At 36.4% G+C, this 18,313-nt stretch overlaps 1 protein-coding gene across 12 annotated transcripts in view; it reads left to right on the forward strand.

Annotated features, from left to right (window-relative positions):
* The window catches only part of NFIB (nuclear factor I B), a 236,187-nt gene that overhangs the window by 198,134 nt on the left and 19,740 nt on the right, over positions 1-18,313 (forward strand). For 5 of the 12 annotated variants that reach the window (XM_042453790.1, XM_042453789.1, XM_042453794.1 and 2 more), the window contains exons 9-11: positions 1,400-1,565; positions 5,037-5,119; positions 14,295-14,383. The exons of 1 other annotated variant lie outside the window; for it this stretch is intronic. In XM_042453790.1, the coding sequence (XP_042309724.1) occupies positions 1,400-1,565; positions 5,037-5,119; positions 14,295-14,383 (338 nt within the window). The remainder of the gene's footprint in view (positions 1-1,399; positions 1,566-5,036; positions 5,120-14,294; positions 14,384-18,313) is intronic. 6 more of the 12 variants (XM_042453792.1, XM_042453795.1, XM_042453799.1 and 3 more) reach the window with 4 other exon arrangements.

Here is an 18,313-nt window from a genome sequence, read left to right on the forward strand (position 1 = left end):
GAGATCCATCAAATTACCAACCTAGAGAGCTTTAAAAAAGCCATTAAGATTGATCTCTTCCGGCAGGCCTTCCCGGAATAAAATACTCAGCCACGAATAAGACTTCCCATCTATTGAACTCTGCCCATGGTTATTATTTGGATTAGTTGGATTTTAATATGTAGTTTTCATCTTATACGGTTTAATCTTGTTTTAAGATTTTAAGGTCATTATGTATATATGGATGCATTTTAACTTGTACACCGCTTTGATTGCCTGGCAAAAAGCGGGATAGAAATTAAAAAAATATTTTTATTTATTTATTTATTTTTCCTCTAGTGAGCACTTGTGAAATAAAGTGAGACTTGTGTCTATTCCTTTCATGGGGCTCACAAAGATTTCAAAATGTTAAAATATGACTAGCAAGTAGTGTTTTATATCCAAAACCAAGAAGACACTTGAACTTTTTGTGTGCTCTCTTGTTTTTTATTTATGAAAGGTCTTCTCTTTAGATGCCATAGTTAATAGGCGAAATGTGTTCAGATTTCTAGTTACTCATGCCCATCTGAAAGATTATGTGTTTGCTTGTATCTACTTAATGTGTCATAGTTGTATTTGCTTGCAGATCTTGCTTTCTATAAGACCTTCCTGACTTTCCTACTTTCTGATTACATTTATCAATAAGCAATAAAATGCAGTAAAATCTAGAATTTTAGGCATTGTCCAGGATACAGTGATAGCCTTTTAAGTAAATATTTGAAACAACAGATGTAACATTAACACATTGATTCTTCCATCTTCTCTTAGGTTGCTGCTAATCAAGCTCATTTGGTCAGATACATAAAACTACCAGTTCCCTTCTCAACTTTTAGTGAATTGTAGTATGGTTAATCTAGAATTTGATTAATGCTATTGCAAAATTTAGAACAGACAGTTTCTAATATGTTCATATTAGAATAAAAAGTATGGTGGGATCATTAAACACACACTCTGTATAGTTTCATTTCAAATGCACTATGATAGAAGCATTCACATAAATGTCCCTGACTGATTCCGAGGGCTCTCTTTTGGTCCTCTATTTCTTTCAAACTATTAGAATAACCCAGCATTTAATACAAGCAAAAAGTAGTGGGTATTATCAGAACTATTGTTTTAAAAAGGCATCCATCTCTTGTCTTTCACAAGAGATTCTATTAGATGGTAAATAGGAACTTGGAGACATTATCTTCATAAGGAAAAAACCCATAGACCACTAAACAAACCCACATTATAGCTGCTAGATCCTCTGCAGAGAGAGATATTTGCATATTGAAGCAGCTCACTAAAGAAACGGGGTCCTGTAAATCCCAAGGTAGAGGGATAGCTCTCTTGAGCACTATGTGTATATTTCACAAGGCATTCTTCTGGTTTTGTTTTGTAGCCTAACAGCAGTGGTCAAGTAGTAGGGAAAATGCCTGGCCATTTTACTCCAGTTTTGGCACCCTCTCCCCATCACAGTACGGTGCGACCTGTGACCCTGACCATGACAGACACTAAACCCATCACAACATCCACTGAAGGTGAGGCATCTTCACCTACAGCAACCAGTAAGTATTTCTCTAGGAAATAAAAAAGTGTCCATCAAAAGACCAACATAATTTCAAATTAAGGCCAAGCAAAATGCCCTTTCCTTCTATTTGACCAGGCAAGTGCTCAAAGTTAATAGTAAAAAATATTGACAAAGCTTCTACTCTTCAGTGAAGCTACATATGACATTTTTGACATGGCAACCACAGTCTCAAGAGAGAGAGAAGATAATTTGAGTGTCAGCTGCCAAAACACAATAAAAGCTTGATTCTGTATTTTAAGATGGACATTTTAATACATTGAGAAGGATTCCCAGATTGTTAGCTTTTAAATTGCTGGGCTTGAATGCAGTACAAGAGAGACACACAGAGAGAATGGATTGCTTCTGAGTGAACCTTCATGCAGAACGCATGTCTTGTTCCAAAATCTACTGAATTATACCTGTGATACTCAATTAGGTGGTAATACACAATGTACTATATATACTCATGTATAAGTTGACCTCATGTATAAGTCAAGGGCAGGTTTTGGAGCCAAAATTAGGAATTTTGATATGACCCTGGATAAGTTGAGGGTAAAACCTAGAGGCGTGTAACAAAGGATATAAAGGACAAAGCAAAGGAAAACAATGCCAAAGAACTTACAAAATTCTGGCAGACATAACTGTTTGTACTCACCCTAAAGTCTGGCTCGATGAGGAGGGAACTACAGAAAATAGTGTCTGTTTGATGTGGGGGAGGTAACCAGGCACAGACACGGCTCAGAAAACACATGTATTCCTACTTTCTCAGTGCTTCTTTGATGGGAGGTGGTGCCAAAGAGCCACTGCTACCACCCTTTTCCCATGCAGGCATTCAAAAAGCTCAGAAGCAAAACAGCAGCAGAGAGAATAGATAGAGGTGTTTGGTGCTTCTTTTAGGGTCTCCCAGAATAGACTGAGCTCTCGCCTTTTACCACTCTACTTAAAGAAGGGGATAGTTCCTTTTTTGCTAAGAGTTAAGGTTGACCCATGGTTTTTTGGATCAATTTTTTGACTAAAATTTCTAGACCTATGCACGAGTATATACAGTATATGAATTAAAGCATTACCAGTCACTACACAGTACCATATTACTACCCTATAGTCTTCAATGGAATTGCAGATGTAGAAATGTGTGTGTCAGTTGTTTGGACAACTTGTGGCTGCCACATAGAATTATAATGGTTACAATAAAAACTTGAAGATCAATATCCTACATATACATATGCTCTTAAATTCTTAAGGTGCATCCATATTGGTTAAAACAGTGCAAAGGAAAGTGGAATGGTAATTTAGAGACCTCTGTCAGCTTTTACTGGCCAGGTTGAGTGGGTAGGTGAGTTACTTAAGATATCTCATCTCATGCTTTCATCTCATGAAATCAGTCCCTCTGGAGTGGATATGTCTTCCCTGCTGATAGAGAGCTATCTCTGCCCATTTCTAAAACAAACACTGTGATCTAGTAATGAATCAATTAACAGTGTCGTATTTAATCAGATCTCCTCTGATTTTCCATTTCTGAAAGGGACATGTTTTTCAACAGCAATAATGAAGCTTTTAATACTCTGAAGTAGTTCATCCTTCAAGATGCTATGGGAATAGAGCATTAGTGCTTTCATCATATCTCATGTATGTTCCTTTCAAACAATTGGACACTAGCTAACTATTAATCAAATAGTAACATTTTAGTGTTTAAGGAATCATAAACAATGTAAATTTATTACTGGCTCTCACTGCACGTTTTAGGAAGAGGATATGATTTCTACTAACTGATATTAACAGATTTCTCTTTGTAAATGAACAAAATATAAATAAAAAGGATCTATCAGTGTGTGAAATGTGCTTATATTCTAATATTAAATATTCAAAACATTAAATTTTCATAAAGTGCCACTTGCAGTAAATTGATGATCCTTTATCTTAAAATAGAACCAGGAATTAATGGTAGATTAAATCACTTCTATCTAAAACAATTTAAAACCTCTTAAATTAATTTGTGTGCCTAATGAGATATTTCACCTATGCATTCAGGATCAGTACTTTTAAAATATTTGTCTTCAGATTTGTTTCCAGTGATTTTTTTTAAGGACACTCAGTGCCACCAAAGTCATCAATTATAATAATTAAGAATATTTTCAGTGTTCCTACCTATTTACAGTTCTATAGTTTCAGTCTAATTACTGTACACCAACTTTGATTTACCTAGTCTTTTTACCCCAAAAACAACCCCCCCCCAAAAAAAAAGCCCATAAGTAAAATGACTTTTCCTGTACTGATGAGAAACCAGCACATTTTGACACTTCACTTCACTTTACATAACAGATCCAATAATTTCTTATGGAGGTGTCTCAGTATATTTTTTAATAATAAAATAGACTACAACTGCAGTGTTATGCATATTTACTCATAAGCAAGTACCATTGGCTTAAGTCCAATGTTGGTACCAGCTAAATTGAGCCCACTGAAATTAGAATTTAGGTTATTGACAACTAACAAACCCTGTTTATTTCAGTGAATCTCTTCAAACACACTGTCTTTAGATTTAACCCATTAAATTAAATTGGGTTTATTGCCAGGTAACTGTGTAACACTGCATGCTAAGAAACCTTAAAAACATAGCGGCAATACTTTCCAAATGAATACATCATTTTTTGTGCTATTGCCTATTCATTCTTTCAGAGCTTGGCTGTGTCAGAAAGTGAACAGTCAAGATGCTGCTGTTATAACCTGATTAGTGTATATATAAACTAGGAAGTAGAGTGGGATCACCTTCCTCATTTGATACAGGCCATCATGAATAACAGTTTCTCAGTTCAAAATATAACCTACAGGGAAAAGATAGCACACCCTATTAATTACAAGTTGCTTGATTGGGAAAACATTTTAGGAGTTTATTAGATGCCTTGATCTTATAACAATGTTCCATAATTTTCTGATGCATACAATACCAGCATTTTAAATATTGCACCTATAATAATTATTATATTCTTTTTCTATTGTCATAAAAACATCTTGCTCCTTCACCCATGTGTGAAAAAAAAATCATACCTTCCTTAAAATGTTTAGGCTCAAGTCATAAATAAGACATTATTTTCTCAGTCTGAGTACTTCTGAGAAATGGTGGTCTTTTTTAAATACTGTATCAAATCGCTAGGCTTTTAAGTTTTCTCTTGTTTATGTGGCTCTGTTGACTGATGTTTAGTTTACCGTGCTGTTAGAGAGATGAGAGTCACATTCAGCTTCTCTTAAATGGAACTGATAAAATACTTAACTTCCTCTAGATAATTTGCCACTTCTCTGAAGGCCATTCTACCTTTATGCACATTCCATTGAAGTCAATAGGTACTGTAGAATCACACTCCATAGACCAGTTAATGCATCATAATTCTGAATCTCTCATGTTTGAATTATATAAGATAGACCATTGATAGGTTTCTATCTTTATCAATCTGTTTTGTTCTTCCTTAATCAGCCTACACAGCCTCAGGCACATCCCAAGCCAATCGATATGTGGGACTAAGTCCAAGAGACTCTTCCTTCCTACACCAGCAACAGGTGGGCATGTTTCACATAGGTATTAACACAAGTATTTGTGATGAGTTCCTTCATACATACTACCATTGACATCTTAGACTAGAACAGGATCTTGGTATCTGGCCCTGATATCTCTGTAGCTGTGTGATGTTTCTTAGGATGATGGCATGTTTCAGCTATATAGTAACTGAGAGGAAACTGGGAAAAGAGAATTGTGAATTTACTATGAATGCTTCTGTACATCGAAATTGACACAGGCTTGGATTCTCTAGCCATTCAGTATTTTTTTTTTGAAAAATAAAAATAGTTTCAAAGCATACAGTATATGAATTTTGTTGCAGAACATCATCTTTGTAGATTAACACAAAGAGAGGAGAGATGGAGCTGTAGAAATGTACTCGCTATTGCTAACATATCTAAAGTGCAATCATAAACTCACCAATTTGGGAGTAAGGCCCATTGAACTCCATAAGATTTTAGTAGATATGCATAGGATCATGCTATTAAAATAGGTGATTAATTTATGTAATGGAATGTCCTTTTTATTCCAGTCTCTCAGTGCATTATATTCAAGAATATTTTTATATTTTACATCACATTGCAGAAAATTTAATACAAAGATATTTTTTCTCCATACTGAATATAATACTGATATTAGCTGTTGCTAATTAAACTGTAGTAGAGGCATCCACAAATCCCATATTACACAGACAAAAACTAAATTATGGTTCTTCAGAATTAAAATATAATGCATGATGATTCATAAGGCTGTTTTTTCTACTTGCAGTACTATAGTTTTATAGGCATAAGTTCGCATGAACACTCATTGCCTATGCATGTTAAGTATATGTGTGATAAAGTACTGCATCTAGATATTCCTCCAGACTTCCAATGCCATAGTGACAGTATTTGTCTACCTTACAGAGTTCAGTGAAACCCAACAATGTAATTTATCAAAAATACTTGTAGTAGTATGTTAATAGTTTTTTAATTTTTTTTAACCAGTGAGACTTCACTTAAGAAATCCATTAAAAGATCTGAAAATTCCAATTAATAACATGCTGCTTTAAATGTTAAAAAAGCAAAAGTTATACTCATAGCTTGGTTAAGATGCAGTATGTACTCATTATATTTTACATATAAATATGTTTTTCACCATTTTTTAAAAACTAAAAAAAAGCAAATTTGTGACTATGGAATTGTAATTTTTTAAAAAATTGTTTTTCTTCTACTGTGTTGCAAAACCACTGTTTCTATAACACAGGTTTTGCTGAGTTTTTTTTTTCCTTTGTGACAGATTATCAATATGTTAGATATGTCACTGTCTAGTCTGTGGGATAAATACTTCTAAAAGGTGAAGAGAGGAGAGATGGAGCTAGGGAGTTTCATGAAGTTTTGGAGTTGTAACTTGGAAGAGTTAAAGGTTTTTGGTTGGTTGGTTGGTTATATTAATATGGATTAATATATGGATAACAGTTTAAAGTTGCAAAAACAATTTTAAGCACTGTAGACAAATTGTGAGTTTTGTTTTGTTTTGTTTTTTGCACAGTGCTTTCTTCTTTGCCATCCACTCTAAATAGCATGTGATTTTGACATGTTGCCTTTCATGGGGAAAGAGGCAATACTTGTATAAATCAGAATTTTGCATGTGAAGCTGTTCACATTGCAAATTACTTTAGGATCATGCTGGCCATGCAGATGGATCACCATTACATAGAAATCCATTCGCGTTCAATCATTCTGCATGGTTACTTAAATATGCCTGTAGTATTGTGAAGAAGAGAATAACCAGGACTAAGATATGTAGTCATTTTTTGTATTTTTATTTTTTTTCTTACTGAAATCAATATTATATTTATGTATACATAAATTGATATTTGTACATAAATAATTATTTATGTATGTACATCTTCATCCCTCAAGTTGTGGTCACTAGCATATAACAGCTTTTTCAAAAATAATGAAATGTATACATGGAATATAGATCTAATATGGCTGCTAGCTATATGAACCCTTATGCTCAGTGGCACTGTTCCACTGAGTACCAGATGCTAAAGACATCACTGTTACATGTTAGTAGTGAGACAGACCATTGCTAGAAACATAATGGAGGAATAAAAGGACCAGGTCTACAATCTTTTAATATCTTCGTGATTAGGGTATTGATGGTACTGCAGAAGCAAAACAGTACAATAATAAACTTGTGAAGCATGTTAAAACTAAGATCATACACTTTGTGGGCCATGGAGAAATAATAGTAAATGCACTCCAGATTTCCAACAACTTTTTGATATCCCAGTCTGACTTCTAAAAATGTTTGAGAAATGACACTCCACTGTCTAAATTACTTGGATAGAGTAAAGGTTATGCTTTGGTAAGGCAGAAATAAGATTGATTTATTATGTCTTTTCATTACTTTACAACAATTTAGAAGAGACCACTCTAATTGTGGCAGGTTCTAAATGCATTTGGTTTAAAGTAGACTATGATGTATGAAAAGAAGAATCAAGGGGTACATGAAATAAAGGCAATCAATCATTTTATATTAGCTGAGAGAAATTCTAAATTAGAAAGCCAATGGTTTTAGTTCCAGAGGTGTTTTAAACATTCACCATTCCTTTTATTATACTTTGACCCCATAGGAATAAATATTGTCACAGGTACATTCTGTACTTCACAAGAGTGGACTTTGTACAGATTTATTCTCTTTGGTTATGAGAGGTATTGACGTTTATTCTTGAGTGCTTTTTTGTTAAAGAAACCATAACATAGGCTATATAAATTGTAATAATGACCATAAATCTAAGCTGATTTATAGAGTTGGTAATTCTTTTTATCAATAGTCTCTCCACAAAATAATGGTTTGGTAGAATTTCCAATAAAGCAAATCATTACTGAAAGTTGCTAGAATGTTTGCATTTATGGAAGCATTATAAATATAGATTTGAAAAATCACATGCACCAAGAACCAACATGAGCAACAGATTTTAATTTACTGGTGAGGATGCTATGAAAAACATGTTATTAAACAAGTAACTTAATACACTGATAGTTACAAAGTCAAGGTTATTATTAGGAATAATAAATCTAAGCAAAATTCCCTTTTCTAAGCTAGTCATTCATTTTGCCTAAGTGCCTTCATGCTGAATATTTCCACACTGAAGCAACAGTAGTGTTATAAATCTTTCTTCTAAAAAGTGTTTAAATAGACAGTTGCAAATGTTTAAACAGACAGTCATTGTTCACTTCCACAATCATCCCCCATTACATATTATTGTTTGCCTTAGTATAAAATACTTGATTCATTAACTGTAAAGAAAAATTCCACAGTGGTGGTACAGGTTGAGTTTCCCTAATCCAAAATGCTTGGGACCAGAGGTCTTTTGGTTTTTGCATTCTTTTAGATTTTGGAATACTATATTTGGATATGCTGGGGATCAGTTCTGGCCCCCCCCCCCCCCCCGAATAAGATGAATTCCTCCTATGCTCAAGCACTATTATACTGAATGGGGCAGCGGCCACACAGACCATTCAAACCGGAAGCCACGTATGGCACACCCACATAAGGAGCGGGCGCGCTGTACATACATAATGAGATATCTTGGAGATGGGATCCAAGTTTAAACAGAATATTTGTGTTTCATATACACCTTATACACATAGCCCAAAGGTAATTTTACACAGTATTTTAAAAAATTTGGTCCATGAGACAAAGTTTGTGTACACTGAATCATCAGAAAGCAAAACATGTCAGCTACCCATGGAAAAGGTTTTGTTTTTTGGAATATTTCAGAATCTGGGTAAAGGAAACTCCACCTGTAATGTAGTGATAGTTCTGGATTTGTATATTTTATTTATTTAATTTATATCCCATCTTTGAACGAAGACAGCCACAAATTTGCAAAGTAAACATGGCTAAAGTGATCTCTTCTTAAAGTATTATCAAAATACAGTGGGCCCACCATATTGGTAAGCTAGTGATACATGGACTCAAGCTGGGGTTGATCTCTCCACCCCATTATTGTCAATGGCAGTGTGTGCGCGCGGCTGCACCAAATCAGCTGTGCACAAGTCACTAACCATTGACTATTATGCGGCTGGAGCATTTTTTTTTCTCATCTGAGGGAGCGGGGCAAAACCAAACCCCCATAGGTGGGAAGGATATATTGTATTATCTTACCAGTAAACCCTTGTTCTTTATTTGGTACCAGATCTTGATGTCATGAATAGTAGTAAGCTAATGCTACAGTGATAGTCTGGTTCCACAGAATCTTCTAAGAGCTCCATAATGAGAATCTTGAGATCCTTTTATAATCTGTCCCCAAAGGTAGTTTGTCTGCATTAACAAGCTTTCTCTATAAAGCATAGCTTAAAGGGAGTCTTCTAAGGTGTAGTTTCAGTTTGTCTGGCAAAAAAAAATCAAGTTCTGTCAGTTTTGTTGGCAACTGATATAACTAGAGAATGTACCCTGGAGCCTATCTTTGTAAAGGATAAAAGATCCACAAGAGGCAGAATTTTGAGTGGAAATATTCTGAGGGTTAGAAAGGCAATGACTCTCACAGACCATAACACTTTATAAAGTGAAAAGGTCTTCTATGTGTTAGCATTGGTTCAGTAATTTAAAAAGTTGTTAATATCTTCATATTATTTGGCAGTGTGATACGAATATTATTAGTTCATGGGTTTTGAGAGAGTGGGTATCGGTATTCATAGCATTACCTTCCTATAGGCTTAAACTGAGGTCTTAGAACCATTTGCCCAAGAAGTAGTCCCATTGAATTTACTAGTAATCTTGAGTCTTAGAATGAGAGGAAGGTGGGATATAAAATCAACCAATCAGCAGGCTTTTCTTCAAAGTAGACATATTAGTATTTATTAAACATTTTTCTATACCCTATTAGATTCATTTTGAAACTAGAAACTGCTTTTAAATCATACTGCATTTAATTTTTACACATATCACAGCAGCCATTCCAGGAAGAAGTTGTTAATTCAAGACTTACCTTTTGCTTTTCTCAATGAGTCCATTTAACAATATTTTTTATAAAGGTGCAATTAAATGGTAATATAGATGTAGCTGATGATCTTAAAATGCTCAGGACAGTGAATGCTCTTGTTTTAGGAAAAAACTAAAAGGGCACTACAGTCGATTCTCAAACAAAATTTAGTAAACTCCGGAAACAGGTTATCGACGCTTAGGCTATCTGTATTGTGTTTCTTATCATAAGTGACACTTTGACGTAAAACCTAGTCACGTGATAGTCAGAGAGGGGCATGTAAATGGATAAGAGGTCACCTTTCACATACTCCTGTTGGAAAGGAAACACATTTAAAGGAAGTTTCAGTCAAAACAATGAGAATATGCAAATGTTTATAGACTTCCCTCAATCAACAAAAAGTATAGCAGAGTCTCATATCATTTGCTGTCTTTTCCATAAGTATATTTACTTAAATACTGCTGATCAAAAAAGGAAGGAAGATTAAGCCTAACAATTCTATTTGCAGTATTAAATGATATATGTATCCAAGACAAACAGTTGTGTGTTTGTTATTTTGAGCACCATTAAAAATGGTAACCTAAAACCAACTTTCTACCATGCCATGCTTTCTTAAACTTAACATTTGGAAAAGTCAAAGAGCAAATTGCAAATGCAGTGTTTCCATCATTATGCTTTTGAGCTTTGTCATAAACAGCACCTGTTGTCACAATAACAGTTTTGAAATATTTCCATAAACTACTTCTTCATAGTGATGTTGGAATTAGGAAATCAGTCTCTAAACTAGTTCAACAATAGTGGTTTATTAAATTTACATTTGTGGGTTGCATGGAGGTTGCTCAGTGGATCAGAGGATGACCTATGAGTTTATAAGCTTAATGCAATCAAAACTTTGTTTAATTACTCTGGTTAGGGGTTATACAAAGACTAGGTAAAGGAAGACTGTGGTAATTTGCCATTATTATTTTTGGGGTGCAGAAAGAATGATTACTGTGTGGTACAGTGTATGGAATTAAAAACCCACTAAATTGGATCCAGCTGCAGAAGCACGTAAGCAGCAATGAATTTCCTACTTCTCCTCTCCCTGCCCTCCTCTGCATTGTCATAGCCCAGCTCAGTCCAGTCAGGAGAAGCATCTGACTCTCTTTTGGCATTTTGACAGGTCTATGTGGGCTGGTGAAGAAAAGAGGGGAGGAAGACAGTACTGTATGTCTGCCTGTTGATTGCAATCATTTATTTTTTTCCTCAAAACGTGCAAGACAGTGGCTGCCAATGACTCAGAGGCTAGCATTGGCCCATGGACCACCATTTTGAATAACACTGGTTTACAGCATTGCTTGACCTTCCAAGCAGTCAGGCAGACTATGGCTTAAGCTCCCCATCTGTTTTAATGTTCTGTTTGCTTAGCATTCTGGTCTCCACCTGAAGAGACAGAACAACAATCCTGGATTTGGTCTGTCAATTCAGACGTCATTCCAAGCCTGTATCAGCGCAAAGAATGCTTTCCAAAACTTCACACAAATTGGGATTTCTGATTTTGGTTAGTTTAGCTGATCAATCAGAAACCATGGTTTGTCAATTCAAACATTTTGGTATTGTGTATTGAAGCCTGGTAGATGCATGATTATTTGGGATACCATTTTTATAACGGCAGTGGCAAATAGTCGTTAACTCTTGCATCTAGAGTAGGCAGATGGTTAGATCTAGAGCTACCTGTTGTTTGAACCACACTCAAAAAGCTCCTCTAGAATATTTCCCCACCTTGATTTGTACTGTTGAAATGAAGCAAGTACAGGGTAAGCAGGAATGGATTTAAAAAAAAACAATTCCAAGGACCATTATACCATTCTGTTCTGGTACTCAGATAGTGCTTTATTCTAAGTGTAGGTCTTGTGCTCCTACCTCTGGTTCATGTATATTAGAGAACTAATATTTAGAAACTTAATTGCAAGATCGGCAGGTTGGCGGTTTGAGGCTCGGGTGCCGCATGATGGGGTGAACTCCCATCACTGGTCCCAGCTTCTGGCAACCTAGCGGTTTGAAAGCATGCAAATGCAAGTAGATAAATAGGTACCACTCCAATGGGAAGGTAAACAACATTCTGTGCGGTCATTCTGGCCACATGATCACAAAGTAGTCTTTGACAATGCTGGCTTAGTAATGGAGATGAGCACTGCCCCTGTGGTCAGACACGACTTGACAACTTTGTAAATGGGAAATACCTTTATCTTTTTATCTCTATCCACCATATCCAAGATTTGCCTGCCAAACCCTAGATTGCTATTTAAGGTCACCAAAGTTAAATGGCTTAAAATTGACTTCTAATTTTGGCAAGAGTTATTGAAAAGTGAAAATGTGGACTTGCACATTTGCATCATTTTGCGTCAGACAACTTGGCAGTAGGTAGGGGCCAAAATTAAAAGGTGCTAAACTTCTTCAGGCTGAAGATAATTAAATACTTATTAATTAATATTATTTAATATTATTAATAGTAATATTACTAGAAATTAGTTAATATTGATTCTGTCCTCCTCCTCCTCAGGAGTGGTGGCGGACCCTTGCCTGTTTTTCTTCTCCTCTTCCTGTACTTCTCTTCAGGAGAAGACTAAGCAACAGAGGAGCCTTGAGGGGCAAGCATTTACCCCTCTTCTTCCTCCGCCGCCCGGCCTTCTCAGGAGAAAGCACGGCAGTGGAAGAGCCTTGCAGGATAAGTGTTCATCTTTCCTCCTCCTCCTCCTCCTCCATATGATCCTCTCCTTAGGAGGAGGCAAAGCAGCTGAGGAGCCTTGAAGTCATTCCACATTCTTGTGGGCTGCCCAAAATCCTCTGGTGGGCCACATGCGGCCCCTAGGCTGTATGTTGTGCATGCCTGTTTTACGTCAAGGTTAGATTTACCCATAATTTTCAGAGCATAATTTGTACAGTAGCTGCACTTGAGAACTATTTTGTGTTGGAATATTCCTTTCTGGGTTATCTTCGTATAGGTTTATTTTAATGGTCTCACATTCAAGTAATAAATAAAACAACTAGGGAAGGTCTGTTTGCATTTCTGAAGACTCAACAGCAGGAAGCACAAGAATGTAGCAGTCAGACAGGGTCAAGACAAGACATATTGTCTTGTCCTCAACATACATGTTTTTCAGGAAAAGACTGTAATAAACTGAGCTGCTGTGAAAATCATTGTTTTAGTTATAACATGGATCTTTTAGAGCCTCTTAGGGCTTTCCATGGGAGGGGAGTAGAAACTGATTTTATACATATTCCTTGTGTTATCTTACTTAATTCAGAGTGCAATTAGATGCATTCTGGAGTCATATATTAGCATGATTGTACAGAGATTAAAATCATATTTTTTCCCTAGTTTATTCCCCACAAAGGTAGATGAGGCTTATTTTCTCAAACATAAAAATAATCACTGTATCTTTGCAGGAAATCTGCTAGCACTCTAGGGCAGCTGGTAGACAAATGGCTATATAGGGTTACACAAATAATTTTGTGAAGGGCAGTCCTGATAATTTGGTGATCTGGGAAGAACTTGTTTCAACTTACATGTAATGCATTCCTCACTGTATTTAAAGTCTTTCAAATGCTATTATTTTGAGTCTAGAAGTAGATTAGATTATTTTACCACTGCATGTTAAGTGATGCCATATTCAGTAACACTAAATTAATCAACCTCTTTTACAACCCCCCCCCCCCCTTCTTGAACAGCAAGATAAGGTCATTATGTAATTTTGGATCCTCTTTCCTGTAAATTGCATGTCAACTGTGTATACCAAATGCATGCTTTCAAGATAATGATTTCTTTTTGTTGTTCTTTTTCTAGTACATTGAATAATTTTAAGTGGTTTTATTTTCTTTCTTTTTAAAAAAATTCACTATTGAACATTAACATTTCTTTTTTCCAGCTCAGTTTATAATATAATTAATTGCTAAATGCCAGTTACTCTTTTATGCTTTTATTAATGGACAAGCACAGTTAAAGTTAAGTAGCAATTTTGTGATGTGAGAAAAAGAAGGATTTTGTTTTGCACAGAAAACGTTCAGATTTCATTTTAAAATTGTTTTTTCTTTTTACACTTCTACTTGGGGATGTAAGGTTTGTGCCATGTTAAGTGCTAGTTTGCATGCATTCATTTAAATACTAAACACTGTAGTACTGCTCGATCCATATCTGACTGCTAGGTTTCAATTGACAGCTGAGGATTTGTGACTGGACCATGAATCAAAACGGCAGGCATTTATACCCCAGTGCCAATGAGGATACATTGGGAATTACTTGGCAAAGGTAAAATTTTAATTATTTCCAAACCTAAACTATCTTGGGCTCTTCATTTTCTGTTTTAGTTGGCCTCCAGGAATATATTTGTTAAAATCTAACTACGAAATAACTCTGTAACATCTCTTGAAGTACACATTTTAGATGAGCTGAAATGAGGTTTATCCGTTAAGCACTTGGGATACCAAACGTTTGCTGTCAAATATAGGGTTGTAGCACTTTGGCAAGGAAGCAAAACATTAAAAGGGGGGAGCTCTATATCTTGAGCTTATAGGGGGGGAGGGGAGAGAGAGAGAGAGACTATGCAAAAAGCAAAGCAAAGAGTGATAGGAAATGTCTATTTTAGAATAATATATATATGGATGATACCCAGAGAAACAACCTGGTGGGGACCAGTCATATGAATTTGTAATATTAATATTGACTAAGGCATATGTCTTATAAAATACAATTAAGCAGCATTTCCTGTCATAAAAAGCATTTTATTTTCAGGTAAGAAGAAATTGCTACATATATATTGAATAGGTATGGTTACATATAGATATAAAAATTACCATCTTTTTAGATGAAGCACGGGCTGTTGTAGGGGAAATCACTTGTCTTGACATTTTGAAATACTGCCTCTGATTTGAGTTGATAATGACTCTAGAAAGTTTCATTTGCTGTTTCTTTTCTTTTTTCTCCCATGAAGCAATACTCCAAAAGGATTCCTATTCCTCAAAATGGGAGTGGAGAGTTGGTATTAGGGAGGAAAAGTGGGAAAGACTTGCTTGCAAGTGGAACTCTATTCATGCTTCTTTGGTTCCAATCCAAGAGTTTGGATGACATGCAGTGATGATCTATTGATCAGTAAAAAGTCTCATTTTAACACATGATTTTGTTTTATTTTTTATTTATAACAGCAAAGTCTGTAAAGAAAAGCAAGTCAAAATTGTAAATGTTATCTATAACAAAATCTCTCAACAAATTTTCCAGTGGTCCAATAAAACAACACGGGTAAAGGTGAAGAATGATTTGGTTTCAGCAGCCATATGTAGTTAGTGAGAATTGTAAAACCTAATTGGAGAAATTGTTAATGAAGTTTTCCATCTTGATAGATCAAGTGGTGCAAAATAGTTTACTTACGTTCCATTTAATTGTTCAATAGCAGGTAGAGAATGATACTCAGAAACTGTCTATGACTACATTGTGTTTATTCTACAAATGAACTAATTTCATGTATTAATAATTAAAAATAATATTGAACTCCTGTCATCCATGAGCTATATAGGTTTAATGTAATCATAGGTTCCTTTAAATATTTATAAGTTGCACAAGCCAGATTGTACATTAGAAATATACTCATCCCTCCATATTTGCAACTTTGATATTTGCCGATTTGATTATTCACGGATTTGATTAATATGTTCTCTCTAGGAATCTTGAGGTCCTCCAGTACAACTCTAGCACTGAAAGACCTAGAGATTCCTGGAGAGAATGCTCTACTAGACATTTGTAGCTCCTCCAGGGCAGTTCTATAGTCAGTGTCTGGTGGACATTGACCACAGAGTTGTGCTGGAGGACCTAGAGATTCCTAGAGAGGTGTCCTCTCAGGTCAAAACATGGTGTTTTTATTATTTGTTGTTTTTCCATATTCACGGGGGTCTTGTGCCCCTAACCCTAGCGAATATGGAGGGACAAGTGTAGTCATTTATAAGTTTTCTGGGGTTTTTTCCCCTCAACAAAAAATATAGAAGACTGCAAGCTTGAGTATGAATGTGAGAGAGGAAACTCATTTTGGGCTCTTAATGATGGAGTGGAGATTGGTCAAAATCGGATATGAAAAATATACAGTGGGCCCTTGGTATCCATGAGTTTGATACCTGTGGATTTGAGCAACTGCAGATTGAAGTAAAGGATCATTTAATTTTATTTTAATGATAACCAGTCTGACAAGTGGCCCCAGGGTACTAGCAGACACTGCTACAGCAAGACCCAGGCAAACTCATGTCTCCCTCCCCCATGGAAATCAATCCCATCACATAGCCACAGCCAGAACTTAACCCTCTTCCTCACGCCTTTCCACCTTTACATCACAAAGCTGCTGGTGGAGTCTCCTTCTTTCGAGGTCTTTAAGCAGAGGCTGGATGGTCATCTGTCGGGGATGCTTTGATTGAGATTTCCTGCATGGCAAGGGGTTGGACTGGATGGCCCTTATGGTCTCTTCCAACTCTGCGATTCTATGACTGTAAAATGCAAACCCCTGCCTACTCTGTTTCCCATTGTCTCAAAAGGAAGCCTCTGCCAGAATTTAAGCCCCTTTCCCACTGACACATCTCCTTGTCCCACTCCTTCTGCTGCCCTCCCTGAGGTGGATTGGTGGCAAAGGGCTTTAAATTTGGCAGAGGCTTTGTAGTGGGAAGGTTGAGAAGGTGGGAAACAAAGTCAGGAAAGCAGTTAAATTCTGGTAGAGCCTTTGTGATGGGAAGGTGGGAAACAGTGCAGGAAGAATGCTGAATACTGACTTGAGCACCCATGGTTTTAGTTATCTGCAGGGAGTTCTGGAACCAAACTCTTGCAGGTACCAAGGGCCCAGATATGCACATTTCCAAAATTTCTTTTTTCCCTTTGAAGGAAAACATATAGGCAGGAAGTTGTGAAGGGTGGTTTTGAACAGAAAAAAAAATGTGAGCTGAGGAAGACTAAGCACCTCCCACTCTTTCTCTGCTCCCAGTTGCAGCCTTTTGCATGTCTGCTCTCCGTTGGAAAATGCCAGAAGAAATTTACACAAGATGTACATAGAATTATAGAATCATAGAGTTGGAAGAGACCACAAGGGCCATCCAGTCTAATCCCCTGTAAAAGTCCTTCTCTTCCACAAACATTCCTTTTTATAACAGACAGTCACCTACATATAGTCAATATAAATATAGATGCATATCTGTTAACACTGAATTATAACAAAATTGAAGGGAATTATTCTATCTAAGGGATAGTTTTTCTTACACCACGTATGGAACTGTCACCAGTATTCAAGAGAGATTTGGGTAGAATCTACATGATTTGTCATGATAATTGCAATTGATTTATAGAGTAGGAATTCTTTCTAAATAAAGCACATTATAAGATTTCTTGACTAGAGGGTGTGGGGGCACTTTAGCCTTAACTGTTTTTTTCTTTTAAAAATTACGTTAAGAAATTTGGGGGGCTCATACATGACCTTTGGGAGCACATGTGACCCATGGGCTAAAGTTTGCCCATCTCTGCCATATCATTTCCTCAGTGTGTGGGGAATAAACTTTGGGGATACAGGCTGCATTAAACAATACCTCTCCTCTTCCCTCCTGCTGTGTCCAGTTGTGGGCACCACCATTAAAAAAGGATGTCGACAAGCTGGAGCATGTCCAGAAGAAGGCAACCGAAATGGTGAAATGTCTGGAAACTATGCCCTATGAGGACAGATTTAGGGAGCTGGATATGAAGAAGAAAAGGCTAAGAGATGATATGATAGCCCTGTTTAAATAATTAAAAGGATGTCATATTGAGAATGGGGCAAGACTGTTTTCTGCAGCTCCAGAGAACAGGTCCCAGAGCAATTGATTCACACTACAGGAAAAGAGATTCCACCTTAATATTAGGAAGAACTTCCTGACATTAAGAGCTGTTGGCAGTGGAACACGCTCCATTGGAGTATGATGAAGTGTCTTTCTTTGGAGGTCTTTAAAGATGGCCATCTGTCGGGGGTGCTTTGACTGTATGTCAGGGGGTTGGACTAGATGGCCCTTATGGTCTCTTCCAACTCTGATTCTGTGCTCTTCTGTGTTTGATTGTAGTGTCTGAAAAAGCTGTTGAGTAGGGATATGGGAGAACCCAAAGAAACCCTCAAGAAAGAAACAAGAAGTCCACATCAAGTTTAATTGTCACAGAGCCACTGATCTTGATTTATATCTTGCCTATGCC

This window comes from Sceloporus undulatus, chromosome 2 (assembly GCF_019175285.1).
Source record: "Sceloporus undulatus isolate JIND9_A2432 ecotype Alabama chromosome 2, SceUnd_v1.1, whole genome shotgun sequence".
NCBI classification, from domain to species: Eukaryota; Metazoa; Chordata; class Lepidosauria; order Squamata; family Phrynosomatidae; genus Sceloporus; species Sceloporus undulatus.